Source organism: Rhyacophila brunnea, unplaced genomic scaffold (genome assembly GCF_057557595.1).
Source record: "Rhyacophila brunnea isolate RB1 unplaced genomic scaffold, BYU_Rbru_1.0 scaffold_14, whole genome shotgun sequence".
Taxonomy (NCBI): Eukaryota; Metazoa; Arthropoda; class Insecta; order Trichoptera; family Rhyacophilidae; genus Rhyacophila; species Rhyacophila brunnea.
In genome coordinates this window covers 33,467,199-33,480,382 of record NW_028232796.1, presented here as the reverse complement: position 1 = coordinate 33,480,382, position 13,184 = coordinate 33,467,199, and the positions used below count along the sequence as shown (strand labels likewise).

At 35.8% G+C, this 13,184-nt stretch overlaps 1 protein-coding gene across 2 annotated transcripts in view; it reads left to right on the top strand.

Moving 5' to 3' along the window:
* Dcr-2 (Endoribonuclease Dcr-2) overlaps positions 1–13,184 on the top strand; it is a 71,380-nt gene that overhangs the window by 7,098 nt on the left and 51,098 nt on the right. For both annotated transcript variants that reach the window (XM_085942210.1, XM_085942209.1), the window contains exons 4-6: positions 1,091–1,214; positions 2,186–2,375; positions 3,728–4,037. In XM_085942210.1, coding sequence (XP_085798336.1) covers positions 1,091–1,214; positions 2,186–2,375; positions 3,728–4,037 — 624 coding nt within the window. The remainder of the gene's footprint in view (positions 1–1,090; positions 1,215–2,185; positions 2,376–3,727; positions 4,038–13,184) is intronic.

Genomic DNA, 13,184 nt, shown 5'->3' with positions numbered 1-13,184 from the left:
CATAAGATTAGAAACATTCATTTAGTAAAAACTGTGGAAATGGGCACATATAATCACAGTATTATATACTTATCATATTATACCTATCCAATTCATAAGTTGTGATCAGTGCGTTGTTTGCATTGTCAGTTTTGACGAAAAATGAACAGAACCGTTGACATAACGTAAACAACCGGTGCCAGCAACTCGACATTCTACGGATGCTAATGTGTTGCGCACATTTACGGAAGAAAACAAGTTTTACGCAGTTCGGCCGATCATAGTACAGCGTGTTACGCATGCAATTCTTATGTGCGAAGTTACATATTCATTCTGTGCTGTTAGTTTCATTCATTTCATATATTTATAAAGTGATTTCACATACTTTTTTTTACAAAATCAAAACGGTTTGGTGATTAAAAATGGAAATAGTTTTTGTAACTTTTCTATCTAGCTATAAATAATAATCTTCTATACATACCGATATTCCACACAAATTCTCCATAATATATAGATATCCAGTTTAATTAAGAATATTTTACGTATCTAACATACAATAACTGTTTTGAAAAATAAAACTACTTATAATGAAGAGCATGCCTGTTCTCAAAAGTCACCGCACGCCACTGGTATACACATATATTTTTACAGGCACAATATTTTTCGCAGGTGTAGAAAATATATCTAAAAATATATTTTTTCGATCGTACAGTAAAACCTTGGATTGCAAGCATAATTTGTTCCAAATACGTGTTTGTAATCCAAAATATTCTTGTATTAAATTTTCATTACTCACTGCTACTACTACTAAGGTGGTGTTTTTCTACAAAATTTTACTCATAGCAAGAGCTCTCTCTTTTATCAAGTAAAATTTATTCAAAATTTTTGCTCGTTTTGTAAAACACTCACAGACAAGTTACTCGCAATCCAAGGTTTTGCTGTATAGGAGAAAAAACTAGACCGTAAATAAAAACGGCTTTACAACATGGACAGACAGCAAGAAAAAAAATAACATTTCAGGAATCTGCAATGTTATACTATAGGAGGCGTGTGATAAGAGTCCCATGGATTGATCCTCGACGTGATATTAAACTTGATTTTTAATTTCCAGGCTTAACAGCTACGTTGTTAAACCGAAATGTTAACCCTTCACAAGTCCAGAATGAAATACGGGAACTAGAGATGAGCTTCCAGTCCAAAGTTTGTACCACCAACTCTTGGGATGACGTGTTAAGGTAATTGTACTTTCTGTGTCTGTACTCATTAGACTGCTCTTACTGTGCGTCGTTGCTTCTGCAACGTGACACCCTGATTACATTTTTCGTGTCCAAATAACTCTGTGTAATGGTTAAAAATTCAATTAAACAAAAAAATAATTTACAGAAACCAATTATTTGATTTTATTTTTCATGAATGAATTGCAAATAGGGGTTACTCACCTACAGCAACAATTTAACCTTGAATTTGCGCAGACACATAGGGTAATTTTAATTTGTGTCTGGAAACTTATACGTATGCAGTTCGCTGTATCACACTTCACCGTGAAATGTTGTATCGGAAATATATGGCCGTATATTAAAGACCGTCCAAACTCTTATTGTCGTATAGTACTGACATAAAATTCATGTCTAAATAAAACACGGTTCTTGTCGGTTTACACTTTACAGGAAGCCAGCAGCTAACAAATTTTGAAAATAGCCGATATACTGGATTATTTTTTGGGTTAGGTTAGGTTTTCATTCTTGAATTCATGAATTTTGCCAAAATCAACTTGAATTAATGTTTATATTGAATCTAATAAAATTGGAGACCGTATAGTATATGGTCATCTCTTTCCGATAAGAAAGCTCACGGCGAACTTTGCTATGGTGAAATATTTTATGTATAATTTACATGACACGTAATCATTTTAATTATTGTTATAGTGATTATTTCCGGACTGTACTCTTACATGAAGTCTATTGCATTTCTCTCACTCTGCATCGCTCTGACTACATCATATTTTTTGTCAAAACTATCGAACAGCACGCTTTGTTTATAATAGAAATGTGTATAATGAAAACAAAATATGATCGAAAAATGAAACTAACTAGTTACGCCCGACGCATAAAAATGTAATTTCCCACTAATAATAAATCGTGGACTAATCGATTAGACGCCTCATATATTATACTTTGTCCAAATAATATTGTCTTTTCCTCGTCAGTTTCTCCACAAACCCTCGAGAGGTTATCGCTCCGTTTGGTGAAGGTTTGGAACACGCCCCTTTGGTCGAAAAGGCTTTGGAGGTTCTCCGGTTGGCACAAGAAATCGCCTCAAAACTGAAACTTCCCGATGACAACACAAACTCGATTGCTCCTGCCGGCACCATTCGCATTGCGAAAGACACCCTGAAGGTATTAAAACAATCGATTTTCCCCTATAATGGGGATACTTGATGGAATTTGATTTTAGTTTTGTACTATTCCATTGAAATAATTTTTTGCGACCCTGGGAATGGAGGCATGACCTGGGAAGGTGCGAGAAGACTGGTGAGGAAAAGGGATTCTCGGAGGAGCTGTGTGGTATCCATATGCTCCAACTAAGGGGCAGACATATATAACTATTTTGCAAAACTTTATAATACAGTCGAACTCGGACATAGCGAGATCTCGGATGTAATGAGGAAACATTCGATGACATTTGGTTTATAATTTCTCCATACATTTTTTCTTTCTTCTTTCGACCATGTCCGATCCTAATAGGATCATCCACAGAGTGGAGGTTTGTATTGACAGATTTTTGTTTTTACGAGAAATGGATGTCAGCCACTTGCTCAACCTATTAGGTCCATACTCTGACTCATACACAAATTGAAAAACAATATGTTTACTTGCCAGTCCCAGGATTCGAACCTGGGACCCTCGACTCTATAGGCCGGCATTTAAGCCACTCGGCCATCGTGGGTGACTCCATACATTTATTGACTGTTATAACGAGCAACTTATTGGATATACCAAACTAAAATACTGTTAATGTGTCGATCGTTAAAAACATTTCGACCCTAAGCAATGAAATCCGATCGGACAGGATGCCGCTGGGAGACGGATTACTTTTATGACACTAGTTAAGTGTCTAATTGTTGTTTTCGCCGACAATAATGAAAAAGTATCCACGCACATGGTTGAAAAATCCAAGGTTTGTGAAGTCCGTAGGTACCTACCAGCGTTCATTACAATAAACAAGTTCTTGTGTAGTTTATGAAGGCCATGTTTGTTTCGGGGATTTTTACGAAGGTTTTCAGATTTTTTATTTTCGACTTTTTTCGTTATGTGACCACTCATTTAAAAATACCTATACTCTGATATAACGAGTACCGCTTATAATGAGCAAATTCAGTCGGTCCCATCTTCCTTGTAATAACCAAGTTCGACTGTATGGTATCATATCGTCACTGTTCTGGCAGAAGACACTAATTCGAAAAAATGACATATTGAGTTAGTACCAATTCCTTATTTCAAACTTTACCGTCTGGAAACCTTCTTAATAAATAAACAGTCTTTATTTTGAAGTCATCCTTTTTACGATTACTTAATAAACTCACATGATAGACCATTATTTCAAACATTTTAACAACTTCAAAGTCAAATTACTCAAAACTAGTATTCTCCAGTTAGTGTGTTCTGCCAGAACAGAGACGATATATTCGATTGGATTGCAACCTTCGAATTTTATACAAACGATTGCATATTCTTTATTATAATTTCAGTTCAATAAACTTCTGAAGAACTCCCTTGAGTCAGTGATTGGTCACGTGACGCATTTTGGTCCTTTTGGCGGTTCTCTGTCCATCCTGGCCAAGATTGTGCTGCTGGAGAGGCTGAAGGTGTCGGTCAGTACGCCAGAAAAGAACAGAATTATTCAATGCCTCCTCTACTACTGTATCAAGGCGCGTCTTATTCTTGAGAAGCACATGAAGAAACGTACGGGCTATGATAAAATACACATGTTTTCTGCGCCCAAGGTTTTGCTGCTATTGGATATACTAAAGGAATATTCACCGCGAAATAGATCCTCAAGTGAGTACATTATTTTATATTATTTAACCCATTGATACACAGTTGATTTTACTATCTAATGATACAAACTGCAGATTGTATTGGTTATTTTTTTAAATTCAATTAAACCCTGACTAAAGCAAACCATAGTGGATATTAAATAACAAAGTATTCTTCTATTTATAAAATATCTGAAATTATGCCATAAAATTTTTTGAAGTCTTAGTTCAATGAAAACAAATAAATATGACTGACAAAGTTTAGTGTGCACGTGTTACTCCCACGATGGCCGCACGGCATAAGCGTCGGACTATAGCGTCGTGGGTCCCAGGTTCGAATCCTGGGTCTGGCAAGTAAATATATTGTTTTTCAATTTGTGTATGAGTCAGAGTATGGTCCTAGTAGGTTGAGCAAGTGGCTGACATCCATTTCTCGTAAAAACAAAATTTGTTAATACAAACCTCCACTCTGTGGAGGCCCATATGATCCTATTAGGATCTGACATGGTCGAAAGAAGAATTTATGTCAAACTTAAAGTAGCACAACGTGGTATGGAGAGGTGCATGTTGGGCATAACGCGAAAGGACAAAAAGAGGAATGAGTGGATAAGGAAACAGACAAACTTTTGCGATGTAATAGAGCTCGCTAATGAGCTAAAGAAGGGACAATCGTTGGACAAATCTAGTCATCCAGTGGTACCCAAGAGGTACAAAACGTCCGTAAGGTAGACTGTAGCTGCTGGATCGATGAAATGATAAAGTTCTGCGGAAGTACGTGGCAACGCAACGCACAGGACCAAGAGAAGTGGAATCAGCTTTGAGAGGCCTTCGTCCAGCACTGGATAGATTCAGGCTGATGATGATTTATGTCAGATCTCCACAGCTTACCTCCATCCTTCGCTACTGCAAACAGGGATTGCAATACCAAATGAAAATACCAATACCGGTATTTCCTATTGATTACTGTAAAGGGGTAAACGAGCATCAAAAATTTCAGATTGCTGATAAAATTGCAAAAAAAATGGTGCAAATATTGCCCAGTTGCTGGGCAATGTATGATCCGACGTCAGTGTCGGGCAAGTGAGTATTTTGTGCGTACACGTGACTAGAGATAAAGCAACAACGTCCGACAATGAAATTTCTGCACCATATAAATAATCACATAAATAAATTAATCCAAAATGAAAGAAGGATTTGGATCGAGTCCTACTTAAACAAACGTGAAACAATAAGTAATATAAACCAGGAATTAGTTATTGATAATTATTCATTTAAAAACTTTAAAAGAATGTCAAAATTTGACGTTTAGTGAAATTTGATGTTCGTGCAGCTTTGATAATTATTGGCCTCTTATATTAGGATCATTATATTCTTTATATAGTTTGGATTCGACGTTCCATAGCTCTGGACAGTGGCAGAATTTATTTTTGGGGGGGGCCAAGTAGGAGGGTTAAATATAGTTTTCATACGCTAAAGACGCGCCCAGCGTGTAACGATTAAGGTGGCCATTCGATATAATTGGCATGTTATTTAAATGTGGTAATTAAAAAGTAATTATCTAGTAGCATTCAATGTGTTTCTCTCTGTGTATAGTAAAGGCCAGTCCATTTAATCTTGACTACGTCATGGTATGTCACGTTATGTATGTCACCATGTACACCTTATACCTATATGTTTGTTTTATGTATGTTTTTAAAAGGCATAATGTTAAAAATGTTGTGACGGGAAGTATTTTAAAAGATGTTGGGGTAAATCGTTTTGTCGCATTTTGATATGGCATCAACAACATTTCTGCATTTGATTTATCGAACCATAATTTCAATTCGGCATTTAAAATGCCAAGATATGTAGAAGGCATATCATGGTCATAAATTGGCAAATCACGAAATTCTTGCAATGCACTTTCTGTTGGAGCATATTTTCCGTTTGGTAGAAGAGTTATAAACTGCTTCAGTACTTCGCGATGTCGCATGAAACGTTCATTGAGCTGATTTAATATTTCGTCAATAAATGGAACAAAGATAGTTCTTCTGAAATACTCTTCTACTGAATCAGCTGGAACATTACACCTCAATGTTTGTTTCGATGTAGTTCGCGGCTTTTTTATTTCAACATTAAAGTTATTGGCTTTTTCACACGCTTCATCGCAATTGCCAATTTCAAACTGTGTGATGCATAATGAACAAATAACACTTGTGGATATATGGCGGATATATGAGATCGGACAACATTAAACTTCCTGCTCATTGGTGTGGCACCGTCGTAACCTTATCCATGTAAATATGACAAATCGATTCCATAATAATTATGGAAACTTTCCAATATTTTGTCAGATAAGCTTTCTCCTGCGGTGCTTGTTACAGGAACAAATTGAATGAATTATTAACAAATTTTGTTGTTATTTTCATCGTCTATGTATCTAATACACAAAGAAAATTGTTGCGTTGTCGAAATGTCACAAGTTTTGTCGGCAAGGATTGAAAAACTATTAACTATTAACATAGTGATGGTAACCGTTGAGTGTGTCATCAGCGACTGGCGGATTGGAAGTGACTAACAGCAACCATGCTGGACATGTGCGCCTAGCATTCTAAATCATTACTCTAATAATATCGACTGTGCTACCCGCTTGGTCTAGTGCAGTGGTTCTTAACCTATTCGAAGTCACGGTGTACTTTTGATCATAAGAAAAAAAAGCGGTGCACCAAAATTAAATGGTCAGAAAACAAATAAAAATATGCGGACATAACTTTTATTACAAATTAAACAGATTACACAACAGTCAAAAAATATTAAAGAAAAGATATATACATATATGGAAAAACTGTAACTAAAATTACCCTTAACAAAATGGAATTTATTTGATTTGAAAGTCAATAAAATTAATGTGATACCTGAGCTCGTCGGATTTTGCAGATTTCACAATGATTAGGCCTTCAATTCTTCATCTAAAATTATAAGACTTTCTCGTTTTTTAGTTTTTATATTAGTTATTGTTGAGAAACCGAGCACAAATATGATGTTGAAAACTGTTGCAAGATTTCAGTGCCCTCATGTATAGACCTGGATATTCATCTTGGGCAGAAATCCAAAGTTCCTCCATAGTTATTTCAGAAAATTTATTTTCAGAGTACGATCCGTTGACAAGGTGACCAATTCTTCATCTTCTCTTGGTCCGAAAATTCAAAACTCGATGTATCAATCGTAGCAAATGGATTTCATATCCAGTCATAATTTTCTATATTAATTAAGGAAAGAAAATAATGTGCAATCTTTTCTTTCGTGCAGTGAAGGAAACATATCTACTTTATTTTTCCCTATTATTCGATTTTTCCAAAGAGCTATTTTTTTCGAAATCCTGTCAATTTGTCAGTAGATTTCAAAAAATATTCGTCTTTTCCTTGAATACTTGTGTTAATGTTATTTAAGTACTTAATTAAAAGTATCTGCTAAATATGCCATTTTAGCACACCAATCATCATCATTCTGAAGACGTTTTACAAAATCGTCCATACTTTGTTATCCATCCTTAAATTTGGAAAAAAGATTAACAATTCATTCTGTTCTATGAATTGGAATAAAATTTTACCCCTAGATAACTACCTCACTTCAGTGTGAAAAAGCAAACATTCGTACTTAGCTTCCATAGAAATGCAAAGTTTTTTAAACATGCCTGTTTTTAAAGGTCTGGGTTTGATGAAATTTACCATATTGGTCTAGTACAGGTTTTAGCACTGCGGTAATGTTTTCGAAACTATAGATTTCCTGTGTAAAAAAACAGTACGTAGATATAATAATATTAGAGTTTCTTGTCTTTGCGAGGGTAACAAATCCTTTAAATGAGCCTACCATTGACGGAGCACTATCCATACAAATTCCTCCATGATATTTTAGATTGTTCTAAATATGAAGAAATATAATCAAAAACATCTTGTCATGTCGTACGCTCGGTGAGTTCTTTGCAGCATAGACATGGATCCACTATTTTGTTTTCATTTATGAAACGAAAACCTGTGAGGCCAACGGAAGACGCGTGCGATCGATTCGTCAATATCGAAATCACATTAGATCTTTAATCGGCTTTCATAATTTCACGAAGGACTTTTTCGGTTTTTGTTATTTCGCGGTGCACTTGCAACAAGCCAGCGGTGCACCGGTTAAGAACCACTGGTCTAGAGCCACAATATTTATGCTGAATTCCACCGAAAAAAATGTGTTTTTTTAATTTACACCACCACCGACTGTGGTGGGCATGGCCCCCACATCATGAATGTTTGGCGGGCCCCCATACCTATCACCAGGGTTAAGGGCAATGTGATGTTCTACAGTAGACTTCCCAAATGGTATACCGTGAATTTATCTATATTTTTTAAATAATTCCCTTGAATTCTTGATTTGTCGGACCTCATATCATATTATCGATCGTTATTATACTATGAACCACTGGTCGCGACCCCCCCTTGTGGTAGCCAATTAGCATTCGACCCTTCAATATTGGATAAATAATCATTTTTATTTTTCTAGAAACACTAAAAATAATTATAATATAAAATGATACACGTGAATTATTATCATGTAGTTACGTATATCATATTTTCATCATTCTACATATTTTTTATGTTAATTTTGATGAAGTAGTATAGCACATGCGATTTTTTTTATAATATAACAAATTTCTGGTGTGTGTTTATCTCACAATTAGATGAGCCGCCACGCCGGGCCCCCAGGCTGTAGCCCTGTCAGCCCATGGTGGCCATATCAGCCATGGGCCATGGTGGTGGGCGTAGTCGTTCTTTTCGCCGAATTTTTATCGTAGATTTTGGGTTTTTAATAGTGAAGTTTCAAAATATTAATTGAAAATGGAAAAAAAAAGTAATATTGCATTAAACTTATAGGTACACAAACCTACCCAATAGAACACAGCCTAATTTCTCGTTTATCGGACTTTTGTCTATTGCACTCGGTGTACACCACTCCAGAATTCGGGTGGACACCGAGAATTTTTTAACATTTCCATTAGAAATTGTGTTTATAAAAAAAACCCGATATTAGTGTTTTGAAATTTTTGTGTTTGAAATTAAAATTTAAGAAATTTTTCTAAAAAGGGTGCTGGAGAATTTCAAATCATTTTTTGCTGTGTTTTTATTTGTCTAATCTATTGGCTTTCAATTTCAATGTTTTGGGGGGGCCAAGGCCCCTTGCCCCCCCCCCCCCCCTGGGTGCGCTACTGGCTCTGGACGTAAATAAACCTCATTAATAAGCTCCAATACCTTATCGTTTGTCCATTTATTCATTGTACGTAGTGTGAATTGAGGATTAGTAATAACACCATTAATAACGACGCGGCAAAAAATTATAAAAATTATCGGCTGTCACTAATGTTTTTATTGTTGCTAGGGGTGAGGTCAAACAGAGACGCACATATGGAGCAGAGCGAGAATGAAATAGATTTATCTAGCAATTATTGCCGTATTTTCGATTGAGTTCGATATATCGACCAACCATGCTGCCAGAATGCAAAGGCAATAGATGGAAAGTTTCGGCAACGTAGACTACTATTTTCGTATTTTGGGGAACTATTAACAGCAACACAATTACCATAAAAAGTTTTATGGCAAATTGTAAAACCAAACACAATGTTGCTTACTTTTTTGTTTAACAAAATTATATTTCCTCATTATTGTATATGAAACTCTTGTGGGTACCTACTTCCCCAATTTTAAATTTATACAAATTTTCCGCCAATCACTCGCGGATTTTAGAAGTTGTCAAGTGTATTTTTAGATGAATCTGAAATCGCAGTTAAATATTATTCATTTGTATTATTATTAGTAACCTCAGCCCTAGTGGCGAATATTTCACGATGGAATAATAATTACCTATACACTATAATGGACTTGCCTATGCCTAATTTTTTAATGTTTATCTACTTATTTTCATATTACTACATATATTAATACAAGTGAATATCATTTGATCTAATTTTGTACGAGGTAATCAGGCAAAGAGGCTTATCAGTGTAGTAAAAAGTGCAAAGTTATAAAACGTATACTCTGATAACAATTCGATCATCCCTTCACAATACATTCCACTTGCGGTGGGTACATTAGACTATAGACGCAGGAATCTCTTCGTTTTGTATTGAGAGTTTGTTCTTTTTTTTCATTAATTTAAATTTCCAAATTCTATTTAAAATATGATACATATTATTTACTGTGTCAATGAGAAAAAAGTGATTTTCCCTGCCCTAGATCGAAAATAAGCGTACATAATTGATATAAAATCATTTTTTCTTATATGTAATATAATTATTATGCTTCAAACCCAATGTTTACATTAGGTATACATATTTTAGTGTAGCGAAGTCTATTGTTTGAAAAACACCTGTGATAAGTATATTCAATCGTTCGGTGTGTCATTAATATTCTGTTTGAAAAATTTCACTTCAAATTGTCTTATAAGTAAGTATTCATAACTCGTATCACTTGAATCAACAATAAAACTATTAGGTCACCATACCACTATTTGCAGTTGGTTGTAATGTACCTATCTAATACTTACGAGGGTGGGTCAATAATTCCTTAGAAAAAAGCATTAAAACAGTTTTTATTTTTGTATTTTTTTTTTTATTTCTCAACATAATCTCCTTGGAGCTCAATACACTTGGTTAGACGTTTCTCAATTTTTTTTAAACCGTCAGAAAAATAAGTTTTCGGAAGGTCCTCAAAATAAGCATTTGTCCGATCGATGACTTCTTCATTTGAAAAAAAACGTTGTCCACTTAGCCATTTTTTTAAGTTTGGGAAAAGGAAAAAGTCACTGGGGGCTAAATCTGGCGAATACGGTGGGTGGTCGACCAATTCGAACTTCAATTCTTCAATTTTAGCCATTGATCGTAAACATGTGTGAACACGGGCATTGTCCTGATGAAAGAGGATTTTTTTCCTGTTTAAATGAGGGCGTTTTTCTTCAATTTTGTTTTTTAGCTGGTCCAATAAAGATGCATAATAATCCCCTGTTATTGTTTTTCCTTTTTCCAAATAGTCAACGAAAATAATTTCACGTGCATCCCAAAATACAGTAGCCATAACCTTACCAGCTGATTTCACGGTTTTCGCCTTCTTTGGACATGGTTTGCCTTCGCAATCCACTGCTTTGACTGTTCTTTCGTCTCGGGAGTATTAGTGGTGTATCCATGTTTCATCTACAGTCACAAAGCGACGAAAAAAATCATCCGGATTGCGTTGCATGAGCGACAACAGGGCTTTAGAGGCCACCACCCTATTGCGTTTATTGTCGACTGTGAGCAAACGCGGCACCCATCTTGCAGAAATATTTTTCATGCCCAATTTGTCATGTAAAATAGAAATGACGCTACCTTTTGAGATCCCTGTAACCTCAATTATCTCACTCAACTTTAATCTTCGGTCACTTAACACCATATCGTGGATTTTATTGATCATTTCTGGTGTAGTCACCTCTACAGGACGTCCTGAGCGTGGTTCATCCTTTGTTGATGTACGACCACGTTTAAATTCATTTAACCAGTTATAAATAGTTGCAAGTGAAGGAGCAGATATGCCGTGAACTAAATCCAACTCATTTTTTATTTCCTTTGCTGTTAACCCTTTTATATTAAAATGTTTAATAACAGCTCTAAACTCAATTTTCTCCATTTTCCATTTTTCCATTTTCCACAAGCAATTTTTTTTTAAATGTACGAGAAACACACAACAACCCGACCAATCTGATTGAAACTTCGCAGCATACTGAATCGGTAGTGCCGCTGCATGAAAACAAACCGCTTACAGTACTAGTCGCGCCACCTGTCGGCTTTTCTAAGGACTTATTGACCCACCCTCGTACATTGCAAACAAATATGGTTTCGTGTTTAGTTACATAATGATTAGGTCAAGAAAAATCTTTACATTAATGTTAAATTTGTATATTATAATTGTTTATTGACAATCATTTTAAGTTTAAAAAATGTAAATTTTACTCAATTTATGTTTAACAAAATCACACTCTGTAAGAAGAAAATATATTTAAACTGTGTAAGAAGTGTGTTTAAAGTGGAAGAATCAGAATGGACAATATTGGTTGTCATCAATAAAGTACCAAATACAGGTTACATTTTGTAGGAACTGTAAAGCTGATAACATTTAACACTATTAGTGGAACAATTCTCGCCTGTAACTCGCAACTAGGGATTGCAATACCGGTATTTCGCTATTTCCAATTGAATACCGGTATTCGTGAAAAATATAAAAAACAGAAACCAATAAATATAGATATAAAAATATTTATATTTTATAGCAAAAATATTTAAATATGGCAATTTCTTCTTTGAATGATCTTTCAATAAATTTGTTTTATGAAGTGTTCTTAGATGTGTATGTGCCCCACTGGTAATTCCACCTGAGACAAAGGAAAAATTACAGTCCTGTTGAACCTTTTATATTAATATCCACTTTCAATACTGAATACAGTACACTCTCAGTAATCCGCCACTCGATTATCCGACAACTACTATAATCCGCCGTTATTTTTACTAGTTGAAAGCACAAAATCAAGCTCTATAATTCACCGGTATTCGATTGTTAAATTCAGTAGTCCGCCGCGTACAAGTAGGGGAGAGCAGGTAGGATTCGTACACAGGGAGTATTCGTACATACGTTAAAGTGCCCACCACCACCCGTCATATATGCACAACCGTGGATATGCACGGCCGCTTTCTATGACGCTTTAAACGTGTCTGAAAGAAGTGATTTTAAGTGCTCATTCCGTCCCGAGACGGAGCCGCACGGGACTGATGCTGCAACCATGCACCGTAGTGCTGAAAGAAGAAAGTTAAGAAAGAAAATGTTTGTTTTTGGACTGGCTCTGCTGTCCGCTGACGTTAAGCGCTTTGTGTACCCGCATACTGAGTGTCACGAATTGAAATGGATGAGTCTACAAAAGAGTCGGGACTATCCCGCTCCCCATACGACGCTGCAAATTTCTCAAATGCCGCAAAGTTGGCCTCGGTTGCTACCAGATCTCCATGACCAATTGGGCCCGTGTGAGGACGGACCCTGGCAAACAGCTCCGCTCGTTCGAATTCCATAAGCGGGCAATCCCAGAGGATGTGTTCAACATCTTGGTGGTCATGCCCGCAGGTACAACCCGG